Source organism: Aplidium turbinatum, chromosome 18, assembly GCF_918807975.1.
Source record: "Aplidium turbinatum chromosome 18, kaAplTurb1.1, whole genome shotgun sequence".
Lineage (NCBI taxonomy): Eukaryota > Metazoa > Chordata > Ascidiacea > Aplousobranchia > Polyclinidae > Aplidium > Aplidium turbinatum.
In genome coordinates this window covers 15881438-15900351 of record NC_137489.1, presented here as the reverse complement: position 1 = coordinate 15900351, position 18914 = coordinate 15881438, and the positions used below count along the sequence as shown (strand labels likewise).

The window sequence follows — 18914 nt, the reverse complement described above, 5'->3', positions numbered from 1 at the left end:
CAGGTCATATAGCAAGATATCAGGACAATAGATGGACTAAAAAATTAACAACATGGACACCACGAGAAGCCAAAAGAAAGAAAGGAAAACCAAAAGTGAGATGGAGGGATGACATTGACAAACAATGCAATACAACCAATTGGTACCAACTAGCACATAATCATGTAAATTGGCATGAAAAGGGGAAGGCTTACGCTCTGCAGTGGGCTCTCACAGGCTGAAAATGATGATGATAGTATTATACCTGAAAACTTATACTTTAAGTTATAATATAGCAAACTGTTTAGTCATTTTCTAGCATCAATACCTGCCTTCCACATTTCATTTTTCTACAACACACTGTGGCGCTTTATTAAGATGAACTTTGCCTTTCATGCAAATTGCAAAGACTGCTAGAATAGCACTTTACAATACAATCAGCTTTAAGTTAAATAAGACACAAAAGTACCACCTGATTCAGACTCAAAATATCATGGATGACTTTACTTTAAATCATCCCCATATTGGTGTTGTTCAGTTCAATACAAAATGTTTCGCTGGGGTTTCTGTGACACACCAGCGATGGGCTACTTCAAATTCATCATTTATCATAACACTGTTATGCAACCTGCAGAAACTGTGAATCTTACAGACCTCAACTCTGAGACAATGCTTTGTTTACGACAATTGAAATGTATCACCTGAACTACTGCCTCATATATAATAAGACAAGGCATTAGGGCAACAAAACAATGGTATATATATTACTTTCAGAACAGTTCTTGATTGAATTAAGTCTTTAATTAAATGGTTTACTATGAAACATTCATATATCCAATCTTGAAGTTTGCGTTAGATGTTTAAAACAAGTTTTCTGTAAAGACTGCACAATGTTCTGTAAATATTTTACAAATATATTATGAATCAATCTTGTACAGACTCATTACCAGTGATGTAACTAAAAGTTGCACAAAAAGTTGCACAACCACCAGCAATATTCTTGACATAAAAATATAATACAACTGATAAACCTTGTAGGTCACTTTTCCTTGCGGTGCATCACCAGTTCAGTTCGCGTAATTTAAATTTCTGAGCATCAAAACAAAATTTATCCACACCATAAAACGGCAAAGGTGTAGAAAAGGGTAGAAGCAACAAATTGCAAACAGAATATACGCTCAGGATCAATATACCATAACTCACTAAAAAAAAAATTGCAGTCACAACTTCAGAAAAACTTACAGACAAAAAACTAATAAAAATATATGGAAAGTAGGCTTATAAACAGGCTGGCCTACCATGTTACAAGAATATAGGCCTACAAAGTTAAAAATTTTTGTTTGTCGTATCCAGGCTTTCATCCGGTGGTTGAAGATTTAGATTAAGTGAACGGGAAGGCAAGAAAGCCAATCTTCATGTCCACCTTCAGGCATGTCTTAACTTTAAGTGTCCTGCCACAGACACAGCCGCATGCTCTTGAGCGGTGTCAAACCGGCGCCCTTTCGATTGCCGTTTCCAGGGTTCTCACCATTCGGCTATGCAGCCAACTGAAAGTTATGACGATCAGCCATAATGACTGTCAAGCATGTTGCCGAGTGGTTAGCATGTTGGGCTCGCAGTCAAGAGCCTGCATGTTCGACTCCAGCCACCCGCACTTGCTGTTGTTTCTCTGGGCAAGAAACTTTACGATAATTGCCTCTACCCAGTGATCGATTTCGAGTAATGGGTACTGGGTAGTACCAAATTTAAGTCATAAGTAGAGTAGACAACCGGAAACAGACATTGTCGTCGGCTGCAGCGTGGGCCAGGTCAACGTCGGAAGGTGTACACCGATGCATAGCGCTCAAGTCCGCTTTCCCGCAATGCAGGATAAAGATATGAAAAACAAACAAAACAATGGTGAATAAAGATATCAAAGCTTAATGCGTTGATCTAGTGTGCATGCAATGCGCTAGAACACAATTCTACAATGCAATTAAAGCAAAGGTGTTGTTCTATAAAATCTAAGTGATCAGCTGTCTAGGTATCACAAAAAAACAACACAATAAACTCTTGGGTTAAACTTAAACATAGTTGAATTTATCTCACAACGAAATCATACCACATTTATGTTAGGAAATTTCAAATTCTAAGAGAATAAATTTATTTATTTATTTATTATTTATTTGTGTCAGACAAGTTGTCCATATCCAAAACAAAACAACGAAATAATACACAAACTGCAAATGCACAAAGGTCACAGAGAGCCACTTTGGATGCCATCGGTTTAAAAGCTCACTAAATGGGCTATCTACTGTTACAAATTTACATACAATAATTTTCAGTAAAACCTTTTCAGTATTCAGAATAAACACAGCAGAAAATTCAAAATTGCTGCACATACAAAAGCAAAAAGATCCTTATTAAAACAAACAATAAAGCTCCAGTGTTCAACTAGTTTCCCCACTTAGCCTTACTATTCGGGTCTGTGCCACTTTAACACAGCACAAGTTTATGTTATTGATTTTACTTGCTGTGGTGTCGCCACTTGCTGCTGTGCAAAGTACAACAACGCCCACTTTCGTCAACTGTTGTCGTAACGACAAGGCAACCTGCACAATAAAAGGGGTTTCCCCTTCAACGCAAACAAAAATGAAAACAGGAACGAGTTGGAAAGATGAGTTTATGGGTTGTTTTGTTTTATTTTGAAATTGAAGAAGAGAGAAATAAATTTATTTGCGAATCAGATTCTATAATAGTGCGGTATACAATAAACTATGCTATGGCAAAAACAGCTGTGGCATCACTTACAACGGTGTGGAAACAGAGGTCAATAGACCTTTCCCGCAGCTCTGTGCAATGAAGCGTGACGTTGAAAACAATCACGCTGGCTGCTTCATTGGCAAGCACCAAATTGCTTGTGAATACTTGATAACTTGTTGAGTGGTTAGTAGAATCTTCGTAAAAATATGAAATCAACGTTAAAAATCAAGGACCTGACTGTTAAATTTTATTCAAGTTGCTTTTGTATGAAAAACAAGCCAAGTGATACAATGATAAGCCACTTATTTAATGGGCTCTAGTTACTGCGCATAAGCTATGGCGCTTGAAAGAACTGCTGGTAGTGTGTTAATGTCTAAGCAAAACGCTGTTGGTCTGCAATTCTGATAGACTTGAAATTTCTTTCTGCTTTAGCTACTATGTCTTATAATAATAAGTGAAAATTAGTGTCTTATTTGCTACAATAAGTAGGCTAAGTGGTTTTCAGCTTGTAGCCTAGGAATATTGGACTTAGGGGATCCGAAGCTTATCCGTTTTTTCATTTATTCCGTCCAACTGAAGGGCATGCCTAAATCGTGGTGTGCTCGTTTTTAGTTTGGTTTAAACTGGTAGGTTATGAATATGGAAGACAAAGTTGTGACTAGTGTCAGATAGGCTAGACCGAACAGATTTTTAATTTTCAAAATTCTGTTGATTGGATGAAGTGTCAATCTGCTATTGCCTGGAGTGGTCATTTTCTAGGCCTTAGGGTACCAGTACGGTATGTTGGAGGGAAATAGTTAATTTCATTATAAACTAACGGTCCAAGTTTATTCATAATAAAAACATACTTGAGTTTAGTACTAATCAGCTGGAAGCAGCGAATGACCAATGAGATTAGTAGGCTAACACTGGGGGAGCAAGTCTTTTAGGCGCAGACAGTTAGGCGCCAGTCAAATAGACGCGCACACTGTGGCGTCTGGCTATTTAGGTGCGGAGCACTGTGGCGCCCGTTTATTTAGGTGCTATTCCTAGTAAAGTCTGCAGATTGTATCAGCTTGGCAGGTAGGGCAATGCTTTTCACACAAAATGTTATATTGAACAAAAAAATATGTCATGGCTTCCGTGAGTGAAGCTGCTTATGGCTTATGCCGGCAATGCTTTTCCCACAAAATGTTATATTGAACAGAAAAATATATTGTATGTTAATGCGCGTGTTCGGCATTTATTTGTTGTTAGTCCAGGTTTGCGTCGGCGAACGTTTTATCAATAAATTATTTAAGTTTCCGAACATTATTGAGTTCACTTTTAGTTAAGTCAAATAATAACTACACTAAACATCAGTAAAAAATATACCGTAGCCTATATTCAAGCGGGTGGTAGGCTTGAGTGAAGAGTAACTTAGTTTTCTGTCAAAACCTTGACTAGGTTTAATAACGAGCAAAGTCGCACCATTATGCTTGCAACTTGTAACCAGGGTTCACATGCCCTATAGAAGTGTATTCATGTACAGTAGTAGAGCGTTGTCTCATACGTAGGCTACTCGCAACACGATCAATCCATCCGAGTAGAAGTAATTGCGAAAGATAACAGCTTAAGTAAAGGTCCATCTGGCTGCAACCTGTGTTCAGGATAAATAGCAAATGTCCTGTGAAGATGAGCTAAAATCAAGAGTAGTAGAGCATTGTCTCGCACGTCATATCCCCCCGCGCATTAGGCCTAACAAAACAACATATTTTTCTGTTCAATATAACATTTTGTGTGAAAAGCATTGTCCTACCTGCCAAGCTGATACAATCTGCAGACTTTACTAGGAATAGCACCTAAATGAACGGGCGCCACAGTGCTCCGCACCTAAATATACAGACGCCACAGTGTGTGCGTCTATTTGACCGGCGCCTAACTGTTTGCGCCTAAAAGACGTGGACCCAACACTGGTAGGTAGGCTAACAAGGGTGCAACCTAGTTTGTACCCTGAACAGTTCGGACCCTCAGTTCGTACCCTGAAAAGATCGAGAGAAAAAATTAAAAAAAGCCGAAGTCGCTAATCGCAGTTTAATAGCACAAAGCCGAAGTCGCTGATCGGAGTTTCCGCAAACAAACTGGAGGGTTAGGGTTAGCGGAAACCGCGGAACTGCAGAAAAATATTTGCGGAAACTGCGATCAGCGAGGGTTAGAGCAGAGCATAGATTACTCGATGATTAGAGTTAGGGTTAGCCGAAACTGCCGTTAGCAAAACTGCTGAAAAATGTTTGCGGAAACTGCGATCAGCGAGGGTTAGGGTTAGAGCATAGATTGCTTTATAGTTAGGGTAAAGGTTAGCGGAAACTGCGGAAAAATGTTTGCGGAAACTGCGATAAGCGAGGGTTAGAGCATAGATTGCTCTATAGTTAGGGTTAGGGTAAAGGTTAGCGGAAACTGCGGAAAAATGTTTTCGGAAACTGCGATCAGCGAGGGTTAGGGTTAGAGCATAGATTAATCTATGGTTAGAGTTAGGGTAAAGGTTAGCGGAAACTGCGGTTAGCGGAATCTACGGAAAATGTTTGCGGAAACTGCGATCAGCGAGGGTTAGGGTTAGAGCATAGATTAGCCTATGGTTAAGGTTAGCGGAAACTGCGATCAGCGACTTCGGCCTTGTGCTATCTTTCTCTCGATCTTTTCAAGGGGAAAATTTTAAAATGTTTGCGGAAACTGCGATCAGCGACTTCCGCTTTTTTAATTTTTTCTTTCGATCTTTTTAGGGTACGAACTGAGGGTCCGAACTGTTCAGGGTACGAACTAGGTTGCATCCGGCTAACAATACACAATTACACATCATTTCTACTTGTGCCAATGTATGATATAATGCTACCAAGTCTTTTTCATATCTCATTGTGCTTATATCTGAAACTAAGTACTTGTGCTTGAATGTTATAGGTCATTCAAATTGTTTAGCAATATGGGGGTTACCTGTTGCGTTCCTAATTGTAATACTGGTTATCATTTATCTCAAAGTAATAGACCAACAGTGTCACTTTTTCGATTACCTCGCAATCAAGATGCAATTCAAGCTTGGATTAAAGCTATTCCTAGAGAACAATATGCAGTCACTTCCTCCAGTAGAGTTTGTGCAAAACATTTTTATGATTCAGACTTTATAACAAGTACTACCGATGTCCGAGAAAGAAGAGTTGCAAAAAGAGAATTGTTGCAACTGAAAAAGCTTTGCCTAAAGCCGTCAGCTGTACCAAGAATATTTCCTGGTTTACCTGGTTATCTGACAAAGCAACAGCCACCTAAGAGATCCACTTCTACATCTACAGCGTCTGCAAGACTGAAAAAGGAAAATGATTTAACAACTAACCGAACAATTTAGACTCGTTTAATGATTTGAAAAAGTGATGAATGCACTAGATGAAATCTTCTTTGTTGTTGCTGTCTCCGTTGACAATCATGTTTGCAACAGGTATTTATGTCTGCATGAATTGGTTGTGATGAGAGCTGGGTAATGATATTTTTGACATGCTTTAATTTGTCACTAGACCCAGGGTAGTTCCCAGCGCCGTTAAAGGGTAATGGTTTGCGCATGTGCGCGCCTATTTGATTGGCGCCTAACTGTCTGCACCTAAAAGACGTCGACCCTTGTAAGTTGGGTGTACTTTTATGCAGTTTGAATGTATATACAAATTTATTGGACAAAAGGTGTAATTTTATTGGTGGTAATGCTTTGCTTCACATAGTTCAAATTAACTAACAATGTACATACTCTTTTATTTAGAAAAATGTTCATGGATATGTGCGGAAACAACAAATTGTCAAGTTGCATTGTGCATCCTACAAGGAAAGACAAGCATTTGTACCTATTATTTGACTTCACACACAATTTTAAAAATATTTTCAATAATTTTCTGAATAGAAAGAGAATGCACTTTCCCCCTGTTGGTGAAGATCATAGACACATCTTTGGTGAAAAATGTACTGCTCATTTTGAGCATATAAAACGCTTGTATGCTCTTGAGGAACACAAGCCTCTGAAGGCTGCATTTGCACTGAGGAAAGCATCGCTAAATCCCAGCAGCATAGCACGTACATCACCTGGCAACATGCTTTAAGTAAGTAAAGTTGTAAAATATGGTATTAATGACACAGACCCATCTGTGAATTGAGTATAGAACTCACTGCCTTGTAATGCATACACTTAAATGGTGCTCAGCTGGTGTAGTTTCTGTCTTGTATGCAGAAAGGTTTTGTCCGGATGATATGAGCATTGAGCACAACAACATTTTAAAATAGCATTTGAAATTGGTCGGTTATGACATCACAAAGACATATATAAAATAAAGTAATAATATGCTAGTAACTTAGAGAACTGACGATGCACTGAATAAGTGCGAAATATATTTTCTGTAACATCTACTGACAACTGATCCCTGTTACCTTAGCAATTGAGGTTTTAGCTTTCTAGTAACTTAGGTTAGCATTATTACTGGAAACTGTGTACGAAATTAAAGTCATAGAATAAAAAATACTGAATAAAACTATTTTTGCCAGCCGCAAGCCAACGATGGCCTTTGCTATTTTCAGATGTATTCTGTGAATCAACTGCGCAGTGCGCATGCCTTGGAGTTGTATGCTGAAAGCAATGCTGGGTTCCTGGAAACATCAAGATTTGTGAAATTCATATCTAAAATTTGGAAAATCATGTTCGTTAAATCACCATTTAAGGGTATGTCATGTCACTATACTGATATCGTAAATTTTACATATACAGTATATAAAGCAGACTTCGTACAACCAACAGCAACAGCTTTTCTGCAAAGTTTACAGAAGTTAGTGGAAGAAGTTAAAAACAGTGAACCAGCATATTTGGATCAATCTTATTGGTGCATACGACGACCCTAAAGCTGTTTTAAAGTTTATTATGCTTCCTGTCCACAACATTACTTGTGAAAATTTTCTGTTTTTTTTTCAATCAAATTAGATTATGAGCAAGTGGTAGAATCACTATCACCAGCAACTATTCCAACACATTAATAGCCAAATTCAGGACTTGTAGACTACATGAGGAAACATTTGCTACTGATAGCGGTTCGACATGTTACTTTCCAGGCGTCGCACTCTCTTATAAACGGTTACATATTAATGCAATGTTATTGATGACATTTTTTCTTTTTTGTTTGTGAAATGCTCACTTAACTCACTGCATTGTGTTTTAAAGGTGTAGCAAAAAAGGATGACATGTGCATGCCAAGGAAATTTCCTAAAGAAGGAGAGGATCAACCTCCCATCATGTGCTACCTTGCAGTTGCAGTTGATATATTTGTGAAGTGGCAACAATCTGGAAATGCTGGTCTCACTGAGCAAACATTCTTAGCATACATTCAAACGATGACAGCAGTGCCCGAACTTGCTCAGTATTTGCATGACAATTTGGGATTGATGTTCCTTCTTCAGTGCCAACAGAGTTGTGCTTCGCTGTAACGACAATGGCTGTTCAGTATTACGATGTCGTACTCAGCAATCCTTCTGCTAAAAAGAAAATGCTCACCCTACCAAACCCACGCTCTGCTTTTATTCGAGCCGTTAAAAATGCAGCAAAGACATCATTCGGTTTGCAGGCTGATGAGGCTTGTTCAAAAAAACACTGTGATTTCGAGTTGATTGCTAAAACATCGTTTTTATTTGTTTTGCCAAAAATCAATTAAAATGTTTGAACGCTCCCAGGCGCGGGGAACCCGCGAAGATGGCTCAAACAGTACGCAAGCTTACGAGTGGTGGTTCACGCAAGACTGCAAATACTTGAATTTGTGTCATTGCCTGATTGTGGTTACAGTGTAAAGTTATGATATCTGATTGTCCAGTGATATTTATTGGTATTATTTTTGTTTGTGTACATAGCCTAGTATCCAAGTTTATGAACAATAAGCCATTAGTCGTTTTTTTTCTTTTGTGGATTCTACATGTAGCCTAATGGATTGGTTATAACTTACAATATTAATAATTTTGTCATCAACATAAGATTGACAATAATGTACAGATACAACTTTTGTGAAACGACGAATAAAACAGCCAGTGCAAAACAAACATTTTCTCGTGTAGTAACACCGCATTGTGCAATTCATTGAAGGCAACATGGTTAGCCCTTCAGTTGGACGGACGAATTTTGAGTTTCGCATCCCGTTAGTGTCTAGGTATCCCTGTTGTAGCCTTTTCTTGCTTCTTTACTTGTGAAAGCAATGCAGCCTATCACTTATGGCCTACTTGCATTGAATATGAACCAACTGAAGTAGGCTAATAAGCTGGACTGCCATTCAATCAGGGCCGTAGCCTAACTTCGTCAGTTGGGGCTCCGATACAGTTATGAGACCTCCATTTGTTTCTGTGCTTAGGCTATTATAGAACGTAGAAATGACGCATGTAAAGCTCGCATGAGCTGCACACCACAAAACACCGGTGTCTATCGTTGTCAATTCTTGCTACAATCAGCTTCTGACAAACATTTATTGTTACTATACGCTTATGCCTTGTTTTGGCCGCTTTTAGCTCAATTGCCCAACGGGTCAACCTATTAATAAAGACGTAAGGCACATTTTCTCAAACTCATCCAATAAAAACTGGATTTCCGCAGAAGTTTGGTGATTACTTTAGATATGGTGATTTAGATAATGGTGATGGTGATTTAGATTAGATGATAGCCTACTTTAGATAGTGTTTCTTTTCGGTCATCACATACAGACGAACGGATCCGGGAACTTTATGTTACAATTTTCCCACGAAGAGATTATGGTTTACCGCTGTGACCACACTTGCGCTGTAGTCCAATTTAAAACGAATGTGTGTGTGTTGCAAACTTGTGATGTGATTATTTCTATTTTGACATAAAGTAATAATTGCCAAAAATACATTGGGCTATGCTGTCTCAATATATTAATTCCATAAAAACAAAAGAAGCCGACCCAAACACAAACATTAAGTGGCTTGAAACCTGGAGTGACCAAAAGCATAGGGTAAGCTAAGACAAAAACATCAAGTAATAAACGGCAAAGCTGCATGAAAAAAATATAAGTGTAGATTCTAAATGAAATGATAATACGCTTAGGCTACCTACTTTAGTTGTTACTGAAATATTTTAAAACAAAATTTGTCAATGCGAGATCCTTTCGTTCAGTGGTTCCGTGCAGTTGGCTATAGCGCTGTGCCGGCGGTAGTTAGGCCCACGGGCTAAGGGCCAGTAGTGAATTCAAATTTTTTTCGAAAAATAAATAACTCAATTGTAATACTCAGTCAAAAAAGGACTTTTAGTACAAAATGTACGTCTAAAATGAGCGATTGTTCGATTAAAACGTTCAAAAACTGTGCTTCACTACTACGATTTCAATTCTTAAAGTGGTTTGTTTTCAACATCACGCTTCATTGATTGGCTGCGGGAAAGGTCTATTGATAAAAACACAAAATAAAGATTTCTGCGAACTCTCGTTTTCCCAATTGCCACATATGAATGTGAAATTTGGACATGCAAAAAACGTGACATTAAAAAGTTTTGAAACGTGGTGTCACAGAAGACTATTACGCATCAGCTGGATGGAAAGAAAAACAAATGAATTTGTTTCACAACAAATAAACGATAAATGGAGTCTGATTAACAACATTAACCTCAGAAAATTGCGATATTTCGGACACATAGCAAGAAGCAACTCGTTGGAAAATTCAATGTTGACTGGAATGGTGCAAGGCCAACGAACAAAAGGACGACAAAAAATGAAATATTTTGACAATATCAAGCAAATTACAGGAATAAAAAGCATGCCGGAAACACTAATAAAAACAAAAGACAGAACAAAATGGAGGCAGTTCATAAGGGAGATCACAGCTGATCAAACATGATCAATCTGTTGAAGAAGAATACAATAAACTTACATCACAATACATGTCATTCATAAACATAAAGGAAGGCAAAAGTACGCTCAGTGTTGAATAATTCAATTTGATTAGTCAGGAGCAACGAAAGACCATTTGATCATCTAGTCCGCTTCTCTCAAAAAATTGTCATTCGAAAAAAATTGTTCGAAACGTATTGATTAAAAAACACGGGGCATTCAGTTGATGTTAATTATTTCAACCATCATGCTCATGTAACTTAGAAGGGAAAATCACTGCCACAAGCTGAAATAAACTCATGTTTTGTCATTTGTTCGGTCAGAAAACTTTTGTGGCGAACTAACTTACAGTATAATAATAAAACCAACACAGACCAATACGAAAGTAGGTGTATAGCGCCATCTTTTGGCAAATGTTTTGATGCCATTCACATTTCAACATCAGAAAACTAGAAATTTTCTGTTGCGGCAACAGTTGTTATACTGACCAGTGAACAAAACCGTTTTAACCTTTTGGCTGATACTTTTTGCAATTTTTACCTTTGTCCTTGTCTTCATCATGTCTTTTCCAACCAAGAAAAGTCTCTCCACAGCAGCACTGGAGGAAATAGGGGTGTTAGTTTAACTTATCTAGGCCTAATATTTTAACTCGCCATTAGGAAAGCTCACCCAGATAGCAAAGTCTGCCATTTTTACATCGATTTTTTGCAACCATTGTTACCATAAAAATTCTCCAAAAACGAGTCATTTAATTTGTTTCACTTTAAATTGGAAATTAGCGGGTAGCGGGAGTGTGACTGAAAGAAATGTAGCGCGCCTGGTTACCGCTACGTTAGAAAAAGCTAGCGCCGCTACTGTAACAAAAATGTAGCGTCGCTACTGCTACTAAAAAGTAGCGAGTTATTGCCTACCTCTGCCTATGATTGTGTTGATATTATTGCTTTTTGGAAAATATTTTTTCTCTTTTCAATGTAGGCTAGGCTACTTTTAAGCATTCTTTCAAATAAGCCAATGAATAAACCAACAGCAACAGGTGATATTAATGTTTTATGTGCAGAGGCTAAGTTGCTTATAGCCTAGGCTACTTGATAAAGGGGAAAAATAAGCATCCGGTTTATTAGTCTGTGTTCTGACTCATAATAACTGTTTCAGTAGCGTAGCCAAAAATTGTGAAAGGGGGGGGTTTTGACGGCCGGCGGGCGAAGCCCGACGGCGTTTTTTCCAAAGGCGACACCCAGCGGCGGGGGGTCTGGGGGCCCTCCCCCAGAAAATTTTGAAAAATTTCTTTGAATGTGGTGCATTCTGAGAGCATTTTCAACAAAAATGTGGGTATAAATATTCCTGTAAAATGGTGCTGTCCGGTGGCATGGCAAAAGGATAAGATCATGTTTTCTTGGGCATTTTTCGGAAAAAAAGCTAAGTTTCTATGTTTTCTTGTTGATAATTCTTAGCTGAGTTATTTGAATGTTTGGTATTAGCAAAACTCGCTTTTTTAATGCAGTTTCGTTTAAAATTAGGCAAACTTTGTTTTAGAGACATAGAGACTGAAAACATCATTCTCATCATCATGACGTCACATGCGTGCCAAAGGGGGGTTGTAACCCCCAAACCCTCCCCCTTGGCTACGCCACTGAAGTGTTTGTATATGGAGATGTATATCGCTACGCTGTAGCGGTAATCTATCGGCTAGGATAAGCACATTGAGGTTGAACTTAGCGCAAGCGCCGACACTTGAAACAAAAACAATACTTGTCCAGCGGCCTTGTAACTGAAAAACAGTGAAAGTGCCTACTCATTTGAAATACTTCAGAATAATTGCACTCTCTCAGAACTGTATGCTAAATATGTATATTTACTTTTGAGCGTTTGTCGGTCTCATGGTGTAACGGTTAGCACTCAGGACTCTGAATCCTGCGATCCGAGTTCAAATCTCGGTGAGACCTTCTGTTTTCATAATTTTTATAAATGCGGTATTACAAAACTTTACACCGTACATCGTAAACTTTTCATCAATTTCACAAAATTTGCAAAATGTTATTTTGTTCTAATGGTGGATATTTTCAGTTCTGTTTTACTGCATTTTCACTCAAAATTAGCTCAGCTATGTTTTTAACGAAACCAATTTCTTCGTCTCAGCAGTCATCTTTGACGTAGGAGAGGAGCAATATCTACGTGACCGATCAACCTGACGTCAGTAACGAGCAACAAAGCAATGTTCGACCAGACGAGTAGCATGCCAATATAAAAACGAGTGCTATCTTTGGCCAATTTGTTGTTGTCGAAAATAAAGGACCAAAATTTCTTGCTGAAATGCTGTCTCTGGACCAGTGCCGGTCTTTGGGGTGTGCAAACCGTGCGATTGCACAGGGGCTCGCAAATTAGGGGGCCCGCAATTTACTCAGAAAATGCAGTAATTTTTGTCATTTCCAATGGAAAAAATTCAATTCGATTCACAAGCAAGCACCGGTATCCTTGAAGTCAGTTGCGGTTTCAGCTTTATTTCGGAAAAATGCCAAAGAAAACATAATCTTATCCTTTTGCTATGCCACCGGACAGCACCATTTTACTGCAATACTCATACCCAAATTTTGTTGAACATGCTCTCAGAATGCACCAAATTCAAAGTAAATTTCAAAATTTTCTGAGGGAAAACCCCCAGACCGGCACTGCTCTGGACGATGACGGTGGCTTTGTCTCAAGCCTGAGAAAGCTATGAGTGGGTAAGCTTGTTTGTTTGTTTGTTTGTTTATCTTTATCCTGCATTGCGGGAAAGCGGACTTGAGCGCTATGCATCGGTGTACGCCTTCCGACGTACACCTGACCCACGCTGCAGCCGACGACAATGTCTGTTTCCGGTTGTCTACTCTGCTTATGACTCAAATTTGGAACTACCCATTACTCGAAATCGATCACTGGGTAGAGGCAATTATCGTAAAGTTTCTTGCCCAGAGAAACAACAGAAGGTGCGGGTGGTGCGGTAAGCGTTGTTCAATGCAACATTGAGGCTATTTCCATGAGTAATCGCGACACCTTTTGATTTCCTGACTTAGAGGAGGAATGAGAAGAGTAGGCTATAGTATAGACCCAGACTAAACCACTGGTGATATCAACCAATCGGATCTTAATGTGCTTTCTTTTTGTTGTATTTCCAGACGTTTAATATAAAATAAACAATAATAATTGTAGCGATAGCCAACCAAGTGAGAAAACCATTTACCTCTTGTTACTTACTGATTCATTGTATAAAAGCAACGCAATATATAGTAAGAAAGAAACGCAAAACAATCAACTAAGGAACGTGGTACAGAACGCTCAATTGATTACACGCGCAGTGCGGTGGTAATCAATTCCAACGTCTGTACCAGAAAACGCTGAACTGTGATTATGTAGTGACGCTGGTCACGAGTTACATATTTTCAACGTAAATAAAATGACGACCTCCCCCGATAATTTTTATACACAAAGAAAAATATGAACAAAACACCGAATTAAACAATAACTCTCAAAGTCCGAAACGGGCCGGAGGTCTGCGGCGACGGCTCGACCTTCGTGGGTTGTGTGGCCCGAATTCCGGTACAGTCGGTGTGTCGTCCGAATCCGTTCGAGCTGAGGTGGATACAGCGGAGGAGTCGACTATTGGTGCAGGAGTTTCTCCCGGTTCCTGGTCCTCCGATGATGCATAGCGAGGTTGCAGTTGGTCCATATGGCGCCTCCACGTCGGACCATGTGGCAGCAGACGTACCAGGAAGATTCGGCTACCCTGTCGCTTAATCACCTCGGCTGGAACCCAACGAGGATCCTGGCTCCGTCGTGGAGTGAATGATAGCGCGTAACAGGGATCTCCCGGTTTGAAATGTCGTTTTGTAACTTCAGAAGCGTCCGTGTTGTGAGGGTTTTGTCGGGGTACCACTTGAGACGGTGTGGGGAGAAGCGTGTCGATCTTGGTTCGAATCTGACGATTGTTGAGTAATTGGCGTGGAGAGTAGCCACTCGGAGTGGGCGTGCGTCGATACTGCTGTAGGAATTCCAAGACTGCTTGTTTCGGGGGCAGGGAAGATTTGCGAAGTGCTTGCTTGAACGTACGTACGAGGCGCTCCGCCGCTCCATTGGTTTCCGGATGGTAAGGGGCACCCGTGATGTGTACCATATCCCTCTCCTTACAGAAAGTTTGGAATTCTGTGGATTTAAAAGTAGTAGCATTATCGGTAACTACAGTATGGGGATAGCCAAAATGAGCAAAATCTTCTTCTAGCAGGTTGATAGTAGCTGTTGAAGATAAGGAAGTAGTAGCATGAATACATGGGTATTTAGAAAAAGCATCAATGCTGAGTAACCAATGGTAACCCATGAATTCTACCGCATGATCTATGTGTAAGCGACTCCACGGTGCTTCTGGAACCGTCCATGATTGGACCTGAGTTTTAGATTGCGGTTGATATTCGCCACAGGTACTGCACTTGTGACAAAGTTCCGCGATGTCTCGATCGATGTTTGGCCAGTAGACGGACGTCCTTGCCAACTGCTTCATTCTCTCAATGCCGAAATGTCCTTCATGAAGCAACTGAAGGACGGAAGGACGAAGTTTGGAAGGGATGACCACTCTGGAACCGTAAAGTAGACATCCGTAACAAGTAGAAAGAGAGTCTGCGTACTTACGGAACGGTTCGACCGGGTCTTGTGGAGAAGACTTGGCCGGCCACCCTTCATGAATGAAACGCATTACCGTGGAAATGATAGGATCTTTAGAAGATTCTTTACGCAGTGAGGCGTCATTTGGGGTCTGGACCTGCAAATCCAAAGCATCGATAGCACAGACGATATCAATGTCATCCGCACTTTCCTCTTCATCGAAGACTTTATCCCCTCCTGCTGGTAAGCGACTCAAAGCATCAGCGTTTTGATGATCCTTTGTCTTCCTGTACTCAATAGTGTATGTAAATTGCGACAAAAAGAGTGCCCAACGAGCCAAACGATTTGCTGCCAAAGAAGGTGTCGATTTGGTCGGGCCAAAAAGACTAAGCAATGGTTTATGATCTGTGACCAAAATGAATGATCTACCAAAAAGATATTGATAGAATTTCTTTAGCGCAAAAATTATCGACAAAGCCTCTTTCTGAATTTGACTATAGTTTCTCTGAGAGGCTGTTAATACTTTTGAAACGTTTGCTATAGGCCGTTCTGTGCCATCTGGGTAACGGTGAAACAAAGTAGCACCAATGCCCATACTAGAAGCATCACATGCGATACCTACCGGAAGTGACGCATTGAAATGTGTAAGAACCTCATCAGTAGAAAGATGATGCTTCAGCTGAGCAAAAGAGTTTTCCTCTTGTTTTCCCCATCTCCAAGGAATGTCCTTTTTCGTGAGATGGTATAGTGGTTCTGCTACAGTAGAAGCGTTCAACGGTAGAAACTTCGAATAAAATTGTAAGGAACCTAAAAACGAACGAAGAGAAGATACGTCAGTGGGGGCAGACATCTCCAGTACGGCGTTTACCTTGGGACCTTTGGAGATGCCCTGCCTGGACAAAATGTGTCCGAGATACTCTACCTGAGGTTGTGCAAACTTACACTTGTCTTTCCTACACCTCAGGCCTTTTGAGTGAAGTCGATCGAGGAGCCGTCTAAGATTCTGGAGATGCTCCTCAGCAGTAGTGCCACTGACAAGAATGTCGTCTAGGTAGACTGCAACCCCTGGAAGGTCGGCTGTAAGGTCGTCCATGATCTTCTGAAAATAACCTGGAGCAGAAGATATGCCAAAAGGTAAAACATTTTGTAAAAGTACGCCACGGTGAGTGCTTAATGCGAGTCGTTTTCGACTGTCAGGACCAAGTCGAATCTGATTGTAGGCATCAGCCAAGTCTATCTTGCTGGAGCCGTACCCACCACCCAACTTTTGCATTAAGTCTTCTGGTAAGGGTAACGGGTGACGATGGGTCTCCAGGGAAGGGTTCACCGTGACTGAATAATCGCCACATATGCGTAACTTGGCCTTCGCTCCTGAAGAAGAGTTTGAAGGCTTACGGACTGGAACAACCGGTGTGCCCCAATCGCAAAACTGAACTGGTGTCCATACACCACGTGCAATGCCCGAATCATAGGCTTGTGCTAAGTCCTCCTTTAGCGCGAAAGGTACAGGCCTAGGTTTGAGAAAAACAGGTTTAGCATCAGACTTAAAATCTATGTCTAGTTCATAATCTCGTAAGCACCCGAGTTCAGGCTTAAAAACATCTTTGAACTCGTCACATAAGAGGGAGCATGCTTTCTCCAGACTCTTATCAGGCTTGTCGTATGACTGGATACTCTGTAAAGTAGAATAGTTAGACAGAAGGAATTTATCGATAGAAATTCCTAAAGACGAAATTGCATCACGACCTAGCAAGTTCAGTCCTTTGACTGTCGTGACTACAAAAGGAATATTATCTGACCTTCCCGTGGAAGGACAAGTTACCTGGGCCGTGAAAGAAGCCGTGATTGGTACTAGATGCTTGGTAGCAGATTGGAACTGCGACACTGGTGCTTGCAATTGAGGTGCGCCTACCCGAGTCCAGACGTCGTTGGAAAGGAAATTTCCATTTGTAGCAGTGTCCAGTTCTAAGTGTGTGGTTACCGAATTAATGGAGATCGGTACTTCCAACTTTGAATTTCCAGGTTTTCTGCAAGAGCTAGAGAGCATGTTAATTTCCTCGATACAATTTACCTTAGAAGGTTTGAACTGTCTAGCTTTCTTTCGACAAACACTCTGTAAGTGTCCCGTAATATTGCAGAAATGGCAGGTGGCTTTCTTAAACCTACAGTCATTGGCGTTGTGGTTGGAATTACCACAGCGATAGCATTCTTTATTTTTAGAAGAAAAGAAAGTACCTGTAAGTTGCCTAGTTTTTGGAGGTTTGCTGATGGTCCTTACTTTCGCAACTGGTACTGGTGGAGTGCCGTAAACAGTTTCTTTGGCCACCTTGGCTGCCTCTTCGGTTTCTGATGCAACCTCCACTGCACGTTTGAAAGTAAGTTCATCAGCTCTGATTTTGAATAACGCCTTAAGCACCGCCTCGTTACCTATTGAACAAATAAAACGAGTACGTAAAGCTTCGTCCAATGGATTTGAAATGGACGAGAAGTCACAGGTGGCAGCTGCCTGGCGTATGCGGATGGCTAGTTCTTGAGCTGTTTCACCGGGCTTGCGCTTCATTTCGCTCCAGAAACGGAATCGCTCCCTCACGATGAAGCGTTTTGGGTCGAATTGTTGAGCCATGTAATTTGTAATTTCCATCATGGTGAGATCGTTGACTTCTTTTGGGTTTGTTTCCTGCGCAGCCAAATTTGTTAACATTTTGTAGATTGTAGGTGATTGATTGGTGAGAAAAACCTGCGGCATTTTGTCTTGTGCGACTGAATGTGCTGCTACAAAGGTGTTAAACCTCTTCCAATAGTCTGCCCACAGTTCAGTGGTGGCATCGAACGTTACGAACTTAGGTAAAGATACCTGTTGTTGTATTGTTGTTGGTTGTGGTCTTGAAGTTTGGGCTCGCATTTCTCGTAGTTGCTCCATGAGTAGTTTTGTCTGATCTTGGTGACGTTCTTCTTGTCTGGCCATTTGCTCCTTCGTCTGGCGTTCTTGGTTGGCAATTTGTTGTTGCAGGACTTCGATAAGTTTCTCCATGTTTCTAAAATCCTGTAGAAATTCTTTAAAGATCCTGCCGGCGACGCCAGTTAAATGTCTGTTGTATTTCCAGACGTTTAATATAAAATAAACAATAATAATTGTAGCGATAGCCAACCAAGTGAGAAAACCATTTACCTCTTGTTACTTACTGATTCATTGTATAAAAGCAACGCAATATATAGTAAGAAAGAAACGCAAAACAATCAACTAAGGAACGTGGTACAGAACGCTCAATTGATTACACGCGCAGTGCGGTGGTAATCAATTCCAACGTCTGTACCAGAAAACGCTGAACTGTGATTATGTAGTGACGCTGGTCACGAGTTACATATTTTCAACGTAAATAAAATGACGACTATAACACTTTTTTAAGATTTTTAATAAAACGGGTGAAGAATAAAATATAATCTTTTCACTTTGATATCTTTAGCGGACGAAAATTGATCGCAATTTAAAAAATAAGTACTTGTTCAAAGTAAAACCAAAAATGCGGGGTTAGTTCAAACAAACAAAATAATAAAAAACAATAGAATTTGTGATCCTACTATTTTGTTTTTACTTATTTCGAAATACCTACATCAAGCATCAATTGTCTAAAAAAATTGGTTGGATTAAACTTAGGGTTACCATATGTCCTCTTTTAAGAGGATTTCTCCTCTTTTTTCAAGAAAAATGTA

General features: G+C 40.1%; 1 protein-coding gene and 1 non-coding gene across 2 annotated transcripts; both read left to right on the top strand.

Moving 5' to 3' along the window:
- The first annotated feature begins 5656 nt into the window (after positions 1-5656).
- LOC145787206 (uncharacterized) lies at positions 5657-6073 on the top strand. The gene has a single exon (XM_082598928.1). The coding sequence runs from the start codon at positions 5657-5659 to the stop codon at positions 6071-6073; it is 417 nt and encodes a 138-aa protein (XP_082455054.1).
- A 6372-nt stretch (positions 6074-12445) lies between these two features.
- On the top strand, positions 12446-12517 carry Trnaq-cug (transfer RNA glutamine (anticodon CUG)). The gene has a single exon. It is a non-coding gene; the product is annotated as a tRNA-Gln (tRNA).
- Positions 12518-18914: the final 6397 nt, after the last annotated feature.